The 17,157-nt window shown below is 42.2% G+C and overlaps 1 protein-coding gene across 6 annotated transcripts in view; it reads right to left on the reverse strand.

Annotated features, from left to right (window-relative positions):
- Nucleotides 1-17,157, reverse strand: part of MYPN (myopalladin) — a 112,391-nt gene that overhangs the window by 50,461 nt on the left and 44,773 nt on the right. For all 6 annotated transcript variants that reach the window (XM_089510504.1, XM_089510505.1, XM_089510506.1 and 3 more), the window contains 3 exons: nt 7,906-8,081; nt 3,020-3,071; nt 1,450-1,576 (listed from right to left, as the gene is read on the reverse strand). In XM_089510504.1, the coding sequence (XP_089366630.1) occupies nt 1,450-1,576; nt 3,020-3,071; nt 7,906-8,081 (355 nt within the window). The remainder of the gene's footprint in view (nt 1-1,449; nt 1,577-3,019; nt 3,072-7,905; nt 8,082-17,157) is intronic.

The raw sequence follows: 17,157 nt of genomic DNA on the forward strand, positions 1-17,157 counted from the left end.
TGGCCTTAGAAATATTAAGCCAACTAGTTCTAGCCAAAGCAAAGCACTATAGGGAGATCAGCCAGAAAAACTTTCTTGCACCACTAGGACGGCATCTACACTGCATAATTAATGCAGGTTGACACTGCTTTAACTACTATGGTTCCATCTTATACTATCCTGGGATCTGTAGTTTGTTGTAGCACCAGTGCTCTCTGACAGAGAAAGCTATATGTTTCACAAAATGACAAATCCCAGAATTCCATAACACTGAGCCATGGCAGTTAAAGCAATATCAAAATGCATTAATTCTGCAGTGTAGATGCAGTCTAGGACACAGAAACTAAGGCAGCTTACACACTACAGCCCTTTAATGCTGCAGAGGTATTGTTTTCCCAAAATTATCTGGAAGTGAATTAAAATGGAGGTTTTACATAAGCACACCATACAGCACTATATCATCTAGCAATGCTCATCTGTACCTCCAAGGTCCTCCTATAACATTTGCCTACAGGTTAGACCTACTCAGCATTTTCCCCAGCAGTATTAAATTAAATGTTTCCAATTTCTAGCTCACTGTTGGGCAACTTGTGACACTCCAGATGTTTTTGGACTTCAGTTCCCAACAGACTCCGTCATTGATTTTGTTGCCTACAGCTGATGGGTTTCATAGTCCAGCATCTAGAGGACTACAAATTGACCACTACTGTCTTAGATTCTGCCTAACTTTATTCCCTCCTGACTTGATGAGTACAGGTGGAGATTAGTGATGAAACAGTGATGATAAGCTTTTATTTTTTTTAAATAGCCCCTCTTAATTTATTTAATTTAATTTATCCTAAATTGTGAATAGATGAAGCTTAGGTTAGGGTTGCACAGATGTAAGACTTATGGGATCTACCTTATTTTCTGCTATGACCAGAAGATTCACTGACAAGTATACAACAGTGGCTCAGAAAAGTGGACAAAACTGAGCAACAAGGGTGAGTACATACTGAGTAATGCAGCCCAGGAACTGAGCTCTCACATTAATTCTTTTACATACAAATCTACTCCTGTTCCCCCACTCCACCCCTATGATTTTGGGTTGTTGTTTTGGATGTCGGCAGCCAAACCTAGAAAAGGGAAAGGGCATTTTGGTATTGCTAAACTGCTGGTAGTCAGAGGGACAAAAGACAATAAGTAGTATAACTATTAAAATACTGGACCATTACACCAACAGAATTCCAGAGCTCCCCCACTTTCTAAATTTTTGACACTAAAATAACCATATTCTTATTCTATTTCTCAAAAAAGGCTATTTTGTTTCTTTATTTTAATCTTGTTATTTCAACTTCCTCCCAAACAGCAATAAAATTAAAACTGTGGCAGTCACAACTGAAGGCCAATTCTTAGGATGTAAATAAAGTCCAGAAAATACAAGCTCATTGCGTTTCTCCTTGAATGAAGTAGTATATCCATCTCTCTTACGTGGAGGACAGGTATCGACACAGGATGTATCATTGATGGTTGTGGTTTGGGCGATTCTTGATGGGTAATAGTAGTATTAACAGGAGGTGGTGGCACAACTGAAGAGATCTTTGTGTGGTTTTGATATCTGGAAAGCATTAGAGAAAGTAAATTGACCAAAGAAGTAATATGCCTTCTGATATGTCAGTCAAAATCAAAAATTTTAATAGAGTAACATCTTTATTAGGCCAACCAAAAAGTATTCAAGCTTTCATGCACTCCAAGACTCTCCACCTAGAAAGATGGTTAACAAAACCAAGAGAGGAAGAGTGGAGTAGCTGATGCTCAGATCATGGGGTCTGCAAGACATCAGCTCTCTCTTCTTCCAAGCAACTCTTGCAAGGAGATCCAAATGCTATTGTGGAACTCATTTCTCAGAAATACTAGACTGGTGTCCCACCATTGTATCCTTCTGTCACCCATTTGAAGACTTCTTTATTTGGGAGATGACTGTTTTTAAGGAAATGGCTTTCAATAATGTGCTGAGCTATACTGTTAATATTATGTCTTGCTTTCTGATAGATATGTTTTTCAGTTGCTTTTAATTCTAGTGATACATGTTGAGTTCTGAACTCTGAACTCTGAAATACTCCAAAATTGAAAGCTTTTTCATGGGTAGATGAGATAGTGACACCTTTGTTTCTCATGGTTCAAAGTACACAAACTTTGTTTCATTTTGTTAAGGCTACAAAGTTCAACCAGTAACTGATTTGGATTAATTTTAAAAACCTTTGTGTTGATTAAAAAGATGCTTCAATTAATGTGCTTGTGTTAATATGTGTTTGTATGATAATGCAAGTGCAAATAACTGTAGACTGCATGCACTACTTTACAAATTTTTCCTTTTTCTATATGAACACTTCATGTTAGTTTATGTCTTCTCTAACGCACATCCCCTTACTTCAGAAATAAGTGTCTTATGGTACCTTAAGAACCATCATGTTTATTATAGCACAAGCTTTCACATGGAGGATATCCCACGTCACCAGTACTGAAAGAGATTTATTTCTGACTTCTTGATATCTTACCCCACACCTCTTTCTCTCACAAACACACAGTTAATCTTCTGGGCAGGAAAAAAGCATTATGAGAAGAATTCAGTGCCAAATTGGAAAGACACTGGAGAACTGCTTCTGAATTCACATACACTCTGCAGTTGCTTCTAAAAAAAGGAGCCATGGTGAGGTATGAACTGAAACAGGACCACAGTGCTGCAGAGATATTCATCCCTTTCATTCTGTACCATTTCTTCAGCTAAAATCAAACCAAACAAATTGCTTTTTATTCAATTTCAGAATCCACATAGCTATATGTAAATTTTCTCTAATGGAACAAATAGCAAATAGCAGCCGACAGTGGTGTGACTTTAATTTAGAAAATCAAACCTCATGCTGTTGGCCTCCTGATTAAACTCACCTTTTGCACGGCTATTGTTTTGAAAAGCAATTTTTAAAAAGAAATTTAAATGAATAGTGCACTTGATCATGCAGGTCCAGCGTTTCATACAGACACTCATCTATACAACACTCACTGATCCATTTCTTCTTTGCTGGTGTCAGTTTCAGATTCAGAAGATGAGGCTCCTGTAAAATACACACACACACACACACACATATATATATATTTAAAAATCTCAGAACAATGTTGACCCTTACATTGCCATTCTTTCTGGATAACTATTTCTTCACAGGATAAATCTTTGATTATAACTATTTTGTAGTTGGGGTAGATCCTGAACTCTTTCCTTCAGGCAGTGCATCTTTTACAGGAACCTTGTGCATATCATCATTTAGATTCAATAAGATTCTGATCAAACATTAGAAAAAACTTCCTGATAGTTCTAGCAGTTTGACTATGGGATAGATTCCCTTGGAAGACTGTGAATTTTCCTTTTTTGAAGATTTGAAAGCAGCAGTTAGATGGCTGCCTGTCAGGGATGCTTTAGTCTGGATTCCTGCACTGGCAGGTATGGCTTTCCAACTTTATTATTCTATAATATTACTATGAAAGTTCTATTTCCCCCACAAGCAAATACAAATGCAAATACAAATACAAGAGCCAAGTAGAGCACTGCTTCTTAAGCTATTTGACCCCACCCCATATGCCAGGGCCTGGCACCATTTGTGTTCTTTCTTTCTTTCTTTCTTTCTTTCTTTCTTTCTTTTTTCTGGGAAATTTGCTGCAGGCTGTCAACTAATAGCTCACAGGCCAGCATCAGTCCACAGATCACCACTGAGTAGCACTGTACTGGAATGTAGAGGCTACCGTAGTTGCGGGCCACAGGTGAACTGTTGACTCCACTGCTTTCTACTCAGCTTCATTCAGGCAATGTATACTTCTGTTTTCTGTAACAGAAGCAGAATGCCTAGCACTATTCATAAAGAAGAGTCTAGACATATGTTGATTTAATTATCTGGGTAAACACCAAGAGGATATTTTCAATAATGCCATTTTTGATGTGTAATAAATGTGCATCTAGGGCCAGCTTTACCATTAGACAAAGTGAGACAGACAGCTTCTCTCTCTCTCTCTCTCTGTACATAGGTACATAGAACAGTTTTTGAAGGACAGAATTGTGTGTGTGACTTAACTAGTATTGTTCCCCATAAGCTAGCCTACTGCTCTCTCTCAGCCCTACCTACCTGACTAGATTATTGTGAAGATAAGAAAAGAAAGGTGGAGGCTGTATATCTCATTGAACTCCTGAAGAAACAGTAGGACGTAAATATAACTAACAAATAAATTAAAATGTGCTTGTGTGAGCATGCATGTTATTATAATCTAAGGTACCTTGATGATGATTGATCAAAAGGTGAAGTATAAGTCATTTAATCAATCCTATCAAGATACCACTTTTGTTGTATCACATTTTCCAATAATTTTATTTGCAAGGCAGCAGATGCACCCAGAATCATCTAGCCAGCTGCTGCAGGACAAACAACTCTAGGATTGATTGAGTAAGATGTTCTGCTTCTTCTCAGTTTCCCCTCCTGCTGGTTAGAGGGCAAAAAGAGGGGTAACCTCTGAAGAAATAGTCTGATTGTTCCTCAGTAACCATACAAGTATTACAAACGTAAGGAAAGGTGAACCTTCTTACAGTGGGAAAAGTCATTCACTGTTTTCCCAGACACGGCTTCACCATCTCTCCCACAAGTCAATAGAGTGGTGAAACTCACTAGATTGAAATTGACAACAAGTTTATGGTCTAGTAGTTAATTTAACTCCTAAGGGAAATCTTTAAAAAGTTAAAAGAAAGACACAAACTCTCGCTGATGGATTGGAATGGGACCAATTAATTATTTCAAAGAATGGCTTTTAAGAATATTAAACATTGTTAAACCCAAAGTTACTTGTTAAGAATAATGAAGATAATAGCATGATGAAGCAATCCATAATTGACCAGAGGTAGAATGATGTTGATTTTTCTTCTTCTTAAATTATTATGTAAATATCCATGCTGATAAATAGATATGTAAAGGAAAACTGCTCCAGTATGCACAGTCAGGAAAAAGTGTGTTGTCATAATATTGCAGTCATTATCCAAAAGGTACTAGATATTCATTGTAGTAATGTAGGAATGAATTTCAGCCTTTTACTCATGCCTGAGTAAACAGTCAGCATCACTCTACCTGTGGTCAATTATGGATGGCTTCATCATGCTATTATCTTCATTATTCTTAAAAAGTAACTTTCAAGCTCTGTGCCGTAACATATCCCTTTCAAATTTGATTTCTATTCCACCTTTCTCCCTGAAGGGACCCTTGGTGACTCAAAAATAAAAAAATTAAAAACATATCACAACAAAACAATCAAAATTATCATCTAAAACCAATATAAAATTGCAGATATTAAAACCACACTAAAGCCATGATACCCACCCTATATAACAACCACCCAAGCCACCCAATGATTATACATCAAAAGCCTGCCGTAATAAAGTCATTTTTGCTTGCCAACAAAAGGAAAGCAAGGAGGGGGCAGCCTTGCTTCCCATGGAAGGGCATTCCAGAGGGCAGGAGCAGCTACTGAGAAGGCTCTTGCTCACAGGCGAGCCTGTAATGGTGGCAGGATGAAGAGAAAGCCTTCCCTGAAAGATCAGAAGGCTCTAGCAGGGTTGTATAGGGAGATACAGGCCTGTTACAGACTGCCAAAATAAAGCTGCTTCAGGTCTCCTTGGAGGTATGCTATTTAAATGATGCATGGGTCCTAAGGCGGGATACAGACTGCTGCTTTGCGGCGGTCTCCCGCCAGCGCCATTTGCTCCGCGTGGGAGCTGCAGCAGCCAAACTGCGCGGCTCCCGCGTGGAGCAAAAAAGAAGCTCCATTTCGGAGCTTCTTTCCGCGGCGCACTGATGACGTCGCGAAGCGCCAAGGGCGCATTCGTGACGTCATTAGCGCCGCGACACGTCTGGACGCTATGCGTCCAGTACGTAAAGATGGAAAGGGCGCCCATGTGGAAAGGGCGCCGCCATCTTGTACGTATTCTATACGTACTAGGGTTAGGGGGGTGCGGAAGCACCGCCCCTTCCTAACCCTAGTACGTATAGAACACGTACTATATGGCGGTTTGTATCCCGCGTAAGAGTCCGGAGGTTGTGCCAAAGCCACACTCCATTCCTAAGCACTGGAGTGCAGCTTTGGTGCAGCTTCCGGATTCTTAGGATGCATGCATCATTTAAACAGCATACCTCCAATGAGACCCGAAGCAGCTTTATTTGGGAAGTCTGTAACAGGCCACAATCTTTCAAATAATCTGGACCTCAGCTGCATAGGGCTTTATAAGTCATAACCAGCACTATGAATTGTGCCCGGAAACAAACCGGTAGTCAGTGAAGCTGTTTCAGCAAGGGAGTTATGTGGTCTCTATAATTGACCCCAGTCAGCATTCTGGCTGCAGGGTTTGCACATGCTGAAGTTTCCAAACAGTTTCCAAAGGAAAGTCCTACGTAGAGTGTGTTACAGTAGTCCAAAAGGAATGTAACCAAAGCATGTGTCACTGTAGCCAAATCTGATGTCTCAATGAATGAGTGCAGCTGGCACACAAGTTTTAACTGTACAAATGCACTCCTGGCCACTGCTGAAACCTGGGCATCCAGGCTCAGAGTGGAGTCCGGGAGCACACCCAAGGTGCAAGCCAAGCTGTGAGATTTCATGGGGAGTGTAACCCCATCCAGCACAGGCAACATCCCTATTCCCTGAGCTGCCTTACTACTGATGAGGAGCACCTCTATCTTGTCTGGATTAAGTTTCAATTTGTTTTTCCTTATCCAGTCCATTACTGACTACAGACACTGGTTCAATACAGAGACAGCTTCCTTGGAATCAGATGGAAAAGGGAGACAGAGTTGGGTGTCATCTGCATACTGGTGACACCCCACCCCAAAACTCTGGATGACCTCTCCCAATGGTTTCATGTAGATGTTACATAACATGGGGGACAGGGCCAAGGAGTCGAATAGGAGTCCCCCAACACCACCTTCTGATTCCGCCCTTCCAAGAAAGACTGGAACCACATATCAGTGCCCCTAAATCCCATGCCAGAGAGACGGCTCAGAAGGATACCATGGTCAATGGTATCAAAAGCTGCCGAGAGATCCAAGAGAACCAACAGGGACACACTCTCCCTGTCCAGTTCCCTGCGGAGGTCATCGACCAAGGTGACCAAAGCTATCTCCATCCCATAGCCAGGTCTGAAGCCAGATTGAAATAGATCTAGATAATCCATTTCATCCAGAAACCCCTGGGGCTGGGAAGTTACCACTTGCTCCAGAACCTTGCCGAAGAATGGAATATTAGTGACTGGCCGATAATTATCCAAGATGGTGGGATCCACGGAGGTCATTTTCAGTAATGGCCTCACCACAGCCTTCTTTAGGTAGGATAGAAATCTGCCTTGCTGCAGTGAAGCATTCACCACTCCCTTTACCCACTCGGCCAGTCCCCTTCTAGCAGCTTTCAGGAGCCAGGAAGGGCAAGGATCCAGAATGCAAGTGGTGGTCCTCACTTCTCCAAGGATCCTGTCCACATCATCAGGCTGCACAGATCAAAACTTATCCAATAAAACAGGACAAGCAGGTGCCATAATTACATCCACTGGACCTGCGTCAACTACATCATACAAGTCAGAGCAAATTTTGTCTGCAAAGTGTCTTGCAAATTCTTCACAGCAAGCTCTCGAGTGGTCTTTGTTTTCTTCTTGGGGGCCAGAATATAAAAGGCCCTTGACCACTCACAACAGCTCTGCTGGACAACACTGTGCAGAAGCAATAGTGACAGAGAAGTGTAATTTCTTCGCTGCATCCATTATACCACCACAGACCTTCCAATGGGCAAAGCTATATAAACTCAGCTCACAGTACCATTTTTAGCTTGTTAAGTATCTAACAGTGTCTGTTCCAAAGAGGCTTCCACCCTTACCTTCTACATAAATCTCCGCAGAAGTGGAGTCTGTCCCATAGATATTAGAAGCAAAGCAGGAGTAACGCCCTGTGTCTTCTTCAAAAGCGTCAACGATGATCAATGAATGCAGGTCTCCTGACTGGGTGATCTGAATATCTGGTGAGTTTTCAAGCTCCTTTCCTTCACAGTACCACCTGAAAAACAAAAGTATTGTTTGTCACCATAAGAACCACTTCACAGATGAACCAGTCTGCAACAACTGCTGTAAAAACAGCTGCATAATCAACCCAGCCAGAAATGGCCCACAGGCATTTGAGACAAAAGGATGAGGCATCTTTTGTTTTCAGTTGCCAATATTAATGGAGCATTTGAGTCCTACTTGATTATTAGAAAAAACTGTATAACAGAAGATAAAACTGTCATGGTGTAATGTTTAGAGTGTTATATTACAACCATAGAAACTCAGGGCCAGTCCACATTCAGCCATGAGGCTTAATGGTTCACCTAAGCTTATATCTCAGACAAAGCTACCTTGCAGGGTTATTGTGAGAATCAAATATTGGGATTTTGATCTTTGCTACCTTGAGGTTGCTGGAGGAAAGGTAAAGTGTCCTAAATATACAAACAGATGCATATAGGGTAGCAAGTATATTTCTAAACCATTTATCAGTGCACTTAAGCACTTCCAAAGTGGTTTACAATGTGTAACTAATAGCCCCCAACAAGCTGGGTACTCATTTTAGTAACCTTGCAAGGATGCCAGGCTGAGTTGACCCAGAGGCCTTGGCTGGTATCAAACTCACAACCTTGTGGTTTGTGAACGAGTGGCTGCAGTACAGGCATTTAACCACTGTGCCACCAGGGCACTAGGGTAAAGTATGTGTATCAGTTTCTTATGCTTTTCTAATGATATTGTAATTTGTATTCAGGTCTACTGTTTCTGTAAATGCAAAAACACATGAGAAAAAAGTTAATAAACATTTAGTTAATGCTATTTATTAATTTTTAACAAACTTTTAAAATATGTTTTTATCAATTTGGCAACAATTACTAGTTACTAAAGTATATAATATAATAATAAAATTTGGTCCAAAACACAATGCAGAAACAATCCAGTTTGAGCCTATAGGCTTCTCTCCGGTGGCGGGGGGAGGGGGGTTGGGGGCCTCCTTCACCTCCTCCTCTTCTGCTTTTTCTTCCCCTCTTCCTCTTTCTTCTTCTCCTCCTCCTCTTTTTCTTCCTCTTCCTTCTCCTCTTCTTTCTCCTCCTCCTCCCCTTCTTCCTCCTCCTCCTCCTCTTCTTCTTACTCCTCCTCTTCTTCCCCTCCTCCTCCCCTTATTTTTATCTTTTTTCCTATTCTTCTGCTTTCTCCTCCTTTTCTTCTTTCTCCTTCTCCTTCATTTTTCTTCTCCCCCCTTCTCCCTCCTCTGTTGTTGTTGTTGTTGTTGTGTGCCTTCAGCTCTTTTCCAACTTATGGTGACCCAAGCAGTTTCCTTGGCAAGTTTCTTCGGGGGGGGGGGGTTGCCTTTAGCTTCCCCTGAGAGGCTGAGAGAGTGTGACTTGCTGCCCAAAGTCACCCCGTGGGTTTCCATAGCCAAGCTGGGATTTGAACCCTGGTCTTCCATTGTCCTAGGCCACTACACCATGCTGAACCCTCCATTGCACTTAAAGGTACAGTACTCAGTTATTCTTTGTTATTGTTTACCTTCAACTTGTTTTACACCATATGGAGACCCTAAAGCAAACCTATCCTGGGGTTTGCTTGACAAGGTTTGTATAGAGGAGGTTTGCCAGGGGTTTCTGCTGAGGAGGCTGAGAGAGTGTGACTTGCTTGAGCTTGAGGTCACTCAATAGGCAGGGAAATGAACCTTGGTCTCCAGAGTCCTAGTCCACCACACAAAGCTACATCCCAAACCTCTATCCAGGAAGAATGTCAAAATGTCCTCCATTTTGAGCATGTCTAAGAAGCATGCGTTTATATTAATGCTTTTTGAATTTATTAATTTATTGTTTTTTAGTTGTTCTTGTCCTCCATTTACAAAATATGTCCTATAGTTATGGCTAAATTTTGTCCTACATTTTGTTTTACATTTGTCCCAGTTTGGAGATAGACAGTTATGGCAACCCTACCTACATGGTTTACAATGTGTAAGCCAATTGCCCCCAACAAGCTAGATACTCATTTTAGTGGCCAATGGAAAGATGGGCAGAGTGGACCTTAAAGTCTCTGGGATTGAACTCACAACCTTGTGTTTGTGAATGGCTGCAGTACAGGCATTTAACTACTGTGCCACCAGGGCTCCATATCCTGAGATTCATGATATAACTTTATGGCCTGTGGGATGCAAGCAGCCTCCTGTGGCTTTTTGTAGCCACTGAAGCTTTCTAAACTCCTGCAGGGATGTAGCCAGGATTTTGGGAAGGGAAGGGGGGTCCAGAGTAAGTTGCACCATTATAATGGGGCTTGGGCATGGCGGCATAGCAGCGCACGCCATTCATTGTATCTAATGGAAGGGAGGGTTCGGACCCCATGGACCCCCCCCCCCGCTGCATCCCTGGCTCCTGAATACATCACTTTAAAAACAAAAAAACCTAGAATAAACCGCTCTTTCATCTCATAATGCACACAAGCTCATACTAAAAGCATCCAAGATGGGTGGATTCCATTTGGGATAAACCCACAGCCACCCAAATTCTTTGAAACTGGCTACTGAACCTGGACACTGCAGATGGAACTGATTTCCAAGCTGGAATATATGGTTCATTATGTAGCTGAAAATGACATACTATGGCCTGCTGTGGGGGCAGAATTGCCACCCTTGGTTAACACGAACAATTATAAAGGAAATCCTCTCTGTTCAGAAGGCCAGCTTGATTGTATTCACTGAAAGTTACTTCTGAATAAGTGGGTACAGGACTGCATCTTTTGATACACTTAGCAGGGAATTATGCCATTGAATACAGAGTAATTTATTTCTTGACTAAGCAGGCATATGATTTTTCTGGACAAATTGTTAACCTGTTAATTCTGATCTCACTTTGGCTATTTTTGATACAAGGCTTTGTATTCCTGAATGAATGTCTGAATGACTGCCAGAAATACTTATATGCGATATCACAAGAGGGGGTCTATTTGCATAATTTGATTTACAGGAAACAAACTTAGTTTTGAAAGAATTCAGAGACATAGCTGGGTTAGTCTGTAAAATCAGTATGAGAAGGGATCTTGCGGCACCTTTGAGAGTAACTGAAAGATAGATGTCGGTAGCATGAGCTTTCGTAGCCTTGAGCCTGCTTCCTCAGATGCATTTGGAAATACAGATTTTGGAAATACAGGTTGAGTCTCTTTTATCTGAAAATCTTGGGACCAGAAGTGTTATGGATTTCAATGTATTTTTTTTTTTGTTTTGGAATACAATCCACTTTCCTTATTGGCAGATTTGCCATCCACAGATGGTAAGCCCTCGTTTTACTTAATGGCGTTGCATGCACACAGCCATGCTAGCGGGTGCACACATGTCACACTGCCATTAAGAAAAATGAGACTTGAGCATGCATGGATTTTGGTATCCACATGGGGGTCCAGAACGGATGCCCCACAGATATGGAGGTCTGACTGTATTTGGATATACATAATGAGATATTCTGGAGATGGAACCCAAGTCTAAACATGAAATTCACTTATGTTCCCTATACACCTTATACACATAGCTTGAAGGTAATTTTATACACAATATTTTAAATAGTTTTGTACATGAAACAAAGTCTGTGTACACTGAACTATCAGAAATTGTCACCATCTCAGCTACCCATATGAACTGTTTTGAATTTTGAAATATGTCGGATTTCAGAATTGCAGGTGAAGGAGACTCAACATGAATCATATCAAACCTTTCATGTAGAATCAGCAAATGAAATTGGAACTGGCCCTGAGAAATTAAAGTGTGCTTCATTGCTAATACTTGTATGAACAGAAAATCCCCACCGCCTACTCACCCCAAGCAAATTAGAGCAACCCATACATTCCCCAAGTGGAAGATGACCCTCAGGATTTGCAAGCACTTTTGCTAGGTCACTTCTGAGAATCCATTGCACCGCTGGGAGAAAGACACAGTGTAGTCTAGGAACACGTGAAGCTGATTTAGGAGATTATGTCACACGTTTTTCTCTCAAGCTGGGTGGTTTATGCCCATACCCGAGCTGGGTATGAACATAAACCGCTTAAAAATTGATGTTTTCACATGCCTCCATGCCCATCTTGGAGGCATTGTATACCCGACTTGGACTCCACAAAGAACGGGAAAAGTCCGGATTGGGTACGCAATGCCTCTGAACTGGGCACGAAAGAGTTTTTAAGCAGTTTATGTCCACGCCCAGCTCAGGAGAAAAATATGTGCCATAATCTCCTTAGACTGAATAACAGAACTTGAAAATGTTCTTTTCAGACACTATAATCCCCAGCAAACATGGCTCTATGCTCAGATCTGCTGAAATGAAGCATTGATCCATATGGTCCAGCACTGGCTACTCCAGCCTTCCCCAAATGAATGCATTACAGCTGTGTTGGGCTGCAACATCTATCATCCCCAGCCATGATAGCATCTTCTCACTGGCTTGGACTCTCCAAGAATTCAGACAAAGGTTTTTCTATTCCTGCAGCACAGATGGAGCACGGATAGGACTATCGTGTGGTAGGACAATAAAAATCTATCCTTCCATCCTTTATCTTGCCAGGAATGGGAAGCAAATATTTCAACCAGCTTCCTAAACTGGTCTAGATCCTTCCCCCATCTTGGGAGGCCGAGAGAGGTCTGTATACCTATGGATGCTGCATACCTTTAGATTTTCTTAACTCACCATCTTTAACTTCTGTCAGTGTCAGAGCCAAAAGAAGTATTCATGTTTCTGTGCAGGAAGGGCAGTGGCAGCTGGTGGTTGTGAAGTACTGAATCCACTCCAGATTTTAAGCTGAACTCTATTAGAGCTATCCAATGTACTAAACTCCATCATTCCCCAAATAAATTCAGCATCAATGATAGCTCCCTCAAAGTTGGAAACCAGACCCTGAGCAGATTTATTGCCTACTGACATGGGAAATACCAGCTACCATGAGGAAGGGAGGAGGGATCCTTTCTATGTGTGGAAAGGGGTTGGAAATCTGCCTCCAGTCTTAGAAGACCTTTTTAATGGATTCTGGGGTGTTCCCAATCTGTTTTATGGATTCTGGGGTGTGTTTTCCCAAGGACTGTAAAATCAAACTTGTCTAAGCATGGAATATTTGGCTTCTCAAACCAAGTAAGATCAGAATGTGTTTTTCTCATTAACATACATGTATTAGAGAGTGTTCTCATAGAAAATGAATGACACAGAACCTGTTTATAGGGCTTCAAATTCCCTTGATACTTATAGAATAGCTGTGCATACCCAGCCACGGTAACATTAATCTAAGAGAGGTGAGCTAAGTCGAGTGGAAAAAATGCAGGCACCTCTCAGTAGAGATGACAAATATGGGTCACTTATGACCAATGGAGGAAATGCATAAGTTCCTAAGACTGGCCTTACTAGGTTTCACATTCATGCTGCATCCCAATGGGCCAGCTCTGACGTCATATACTGCATTCATGAGAAGCTGTCTGCAAATAATTCTTGTGTGGAAAATTGCTTCAGTGGAACATCAATCATGTAACTACCCCAGGGCTAGTTTCAGTAAACTGAGACAGCATCCTAAGATGAACAGGTTCCATTCATAGGATGGTTTTCTAGTAGATTTTAGGAATGATCTACCTCAGAAGAACATTTTTGTATAATGCCTTGAAGTGAAAGAGTGACATTTCTTAAAGTCTGACAGGAATATTTATATGCTGATAATCCTATGTTAATTTTGTGGCAGATAAAACAGATAATTTCCCCAGATATTCAGTTACACCTAGGTTTAGAATACAAGTTTACGTACAAAATCTCTGCTCTTTCTCGTTCTCTGTCTCTTAGCTTCTGAGAGTCACATTTGAATGCTGATATATTCATACATCTTTGGTCATGGCTTGCAGAGAAGGAAAAAAAAAGCCTGCATATTTTAAGTAGCTACTGTTTTGTGTTTTGGATCTTAGTTTGTTGTATTTTTTATTTAGAAATTGTGGACAGGACCCAGCACTGCACCAACTGATAGCACAGTATAATCCATCAGAAGTAGGAGGAGATAATCCCTTGTGCATCTTGAAAATGTATCCCACTGGGCTGCAAAATCTTCCAGAGAAAGTTTGGGGGAAGCTTTGATAGCTGCAAATCAGGGAGGGGGAGATAAATGAAGGAATTTCCATTGCAATACTGCTGTACTTCCAGTGCCAAACATGCGTTAGGCTTTTTTTATGGGGTTTTTCAGGCTATGTGGCCGTGTTTTGGTGGCATGGAGGTGTGTAGGGTCACACAATATATATACCCCACACAGCTCCATGCCACCATTCTCAGAAGATGCCAGCCACAGATGCAGGAGAAACATCAAGAATAAACTCTTCCAGAATACTGCCACATAGCCTGAAAAACCCACAAAAAACTATAGATGCTGGCCGTGAAAGCCTTTGACTTCACATGATTTAGGCTCTTATCTTGGTACCTAAATTGTATTTTGTACATATCAACTGCAATGGTAAAAAGTACTGTAATCACTCTGTTTATTGATCTGGGTTCTGAAATTCACGGGGGAAATTTTCTTTTACATGCTGTGATTCAGAGACTCTCTAAGCTGGCATTTACCAACTTTCTGCCTTTCAGATCTGTTGAATAGCAACTCCCACCATCCCCAGTTAGCACGGTAGTGATGAAAGCTGTCATTCAAAGCATCTGGAAAGCAGAAGGCTGGAGCAAGCTGGTCTAAACATGTTGAAACAATCACTCATTATTTTAAGTAATGATCACTGATACTTCTACGCATCATGCATTTTTGTGTGTTTTCAGATATCACTGTCACAGTATCCACAACATGTGATGCTGGGCTCTGAAACTGTCAAGGAACTCATTCTAAAATATATTTATTTTTTATTAAATCCAGCTGAATTTGCTTTTACAATAGGATACAAAGATCACACAAATATGCACTAGATTTAATAAGTTTTTGCCTGCCTTAAATTTACAAGACTATGCAGATGTAATCATTCAAATCAAGTTTATTTTTATTTATTTATTTGTGGTATTTATACCCTGCTCTTCAGCCCTAAAGGCTATCATACATACACACCGTCAGATACTGACTGTGACATCATGGGTAGTGACTCGTGTGTGTGAAATTGCTGTCACTGATCCAAAACCGTAAGGGGAGCTTTCATATGCTTTGGCATGATATCAAACACTAGATTTTTAAGTGGGAACAATTCACATATTCTTCTATGAGACATACTAGACTCTTTTTAAGATTGAGCTATTAGTGAGTTAAATCCAGATTACTCAGGGCAGATTCACTGAAATCAATGTGATCTAAACTAGTTATTACTAATGTTGGTCCCATTCATTTTATTAGGCTCACTCTAAGTATAACTAAGCCTGGTTTCAACCCAATCATGTTATCATATTAATCATTAAGATACCTTGGGAGGAGTTGACTTAATTTAGATTTTTTTTTTAAAAAAAATACTGTTTTAGGAAAGACAATTTTAAATAAATTACAAGCAAATTGCTAGGGTGGGTTGGGGATATAAATTTATTTTAGGAATTATGGGGGGAAATGAAATGTTCTCTGTAAACATCCTATCCCCATGCAATCCTCTGCTTTTGAAGGCCAGGCTATCCATTTCCTCCAATGCCAATGCTGCACTTTTTCCTATAGGAATAAAATGTGAGTCTCTCAGACACCTGGGGGGAAGGCGGAGAGAGGGGCGTGTCGAGGCAGCGGCACGCTTAAAGCCAGGCTGCCTGGTCTCCTCCTCCGTCACGCCTCCCCTGCCACCGGACCTTGCTGGGACCTGCGTTTGCTGCCGGGCGGTTCTCCTCGGGTTGTCGGAGGTGCGCAGCTGCGCACCGGCCCGGGGAGGCCGCCCACGGACTGCATTTGGGGACTCCGCAGCTTCGCAGCTGCGCATTTTTGTAGCGGCGCAAGGGACTGGAGGGAGGCTGTGTCCATGCCAGCTTTGGAGCAGAGGATGTCGGTTGTGTCATACCTTTGCTCCTTTAGTTGCTGGGTAAGGGGAGGGGGAGGATATGGATGTGGGGAATGCTTTGGCTGGGGAGGGAGAGGGTAGCATCTGCATGAGCGGAGCTCCTATTGAGGTAGTGTGGGGCAAGGGGAGGTATGGCGGTAGGAGGGTGGACTTGCGTTACAGAGGAAGGCGAGATCGATGCGTTATATCTATCCCTCCTTCAGGTCCCCCTCCTAACCAAAGGGACCTGAGGGTCATTCCAACTGTGCCACAAACCCTGTCGCTGCTCCTGTGCAATGCCAGGTCAGTTAACAACAAGACCCATATCATCCATGAGCTGTTGGAGGATAGTAAATGCGACCTGGCTTGCATTACCGAGACCTGGCTTGGGCCTGAGGGAGATGCTGTGTGGGCGCAGGCCCTCCCTGCCGGGTTTTCGGTGAAGGACCAGCCCAGGTTAGGTGGGCGGGGGGGGGGGTTGCCTTGGTTCATAAGAACACCTTGTCTCTCACCAGGAACCACATCCGTCAAACTTCCTTTATCGAGTGTATCTACCTGACCCTGAAGGCTAGGGACATTCTAGGGATTCTGTTGGTGTATCGGCCACCCCGTGCGCTAACGGACTCCCTTAACGAGCTGACACAGTTGGTAGCGGAGCTGATGTTGGAAACACCCAGGCTGCTAGTCCTGGGTGACTTCAACATCCCCTTCGCTGCCAACTATATTCCATCCGGTGCGGCTCGGGAATTCATGGATACCATGGCGGCCATGGGCCTGTCCCAGCTGATCTCGGGTCCTACGCATTTTGCGGGTAATACACTGGATTTGGTTTTTTGCACGGATGTGGAAAATCCGTGGGCGGAAATAATTAATATTTCCCCCCTGTCATGGACGGATCATTTCCTCGTGGAGGCAAAAATCAAGGCTTCCACCCAGATCCCCCCCGGGGGTGGCGGACCTATTAGGATGGTCCACCCTCGAAGGCTGATGGAACCCAAAAGGTTCCAGGAAGCCTTAGAGGGGCACATGGTTGGAAATGACGGCGACTCTGTTGATGCCCTGACTGGTATCTGGAATACCAGTCTTTCTAGGGCTATACACAGCATCGCTCCCAAGCGCCCTCTCAGGCCTGCTTCCAAACGTA

This window comes from Sceloporus occidentalis, unplaced genomic scaffold, assembly GCF_023333645.1.
Source record: "Sceloporus occidentalis isolate IW3139 unplaced genomic scaffold, rSceOcc1.0.p SCAF_2, whole genome shotgun sequence".
Classification (NCBI taxonomy): Eukaryota; Metazoa; Chordata; class Lepidosauria; order Squamata; family Phrynosomatidae; genus Sceloporus; species Sceloporus occidentalis.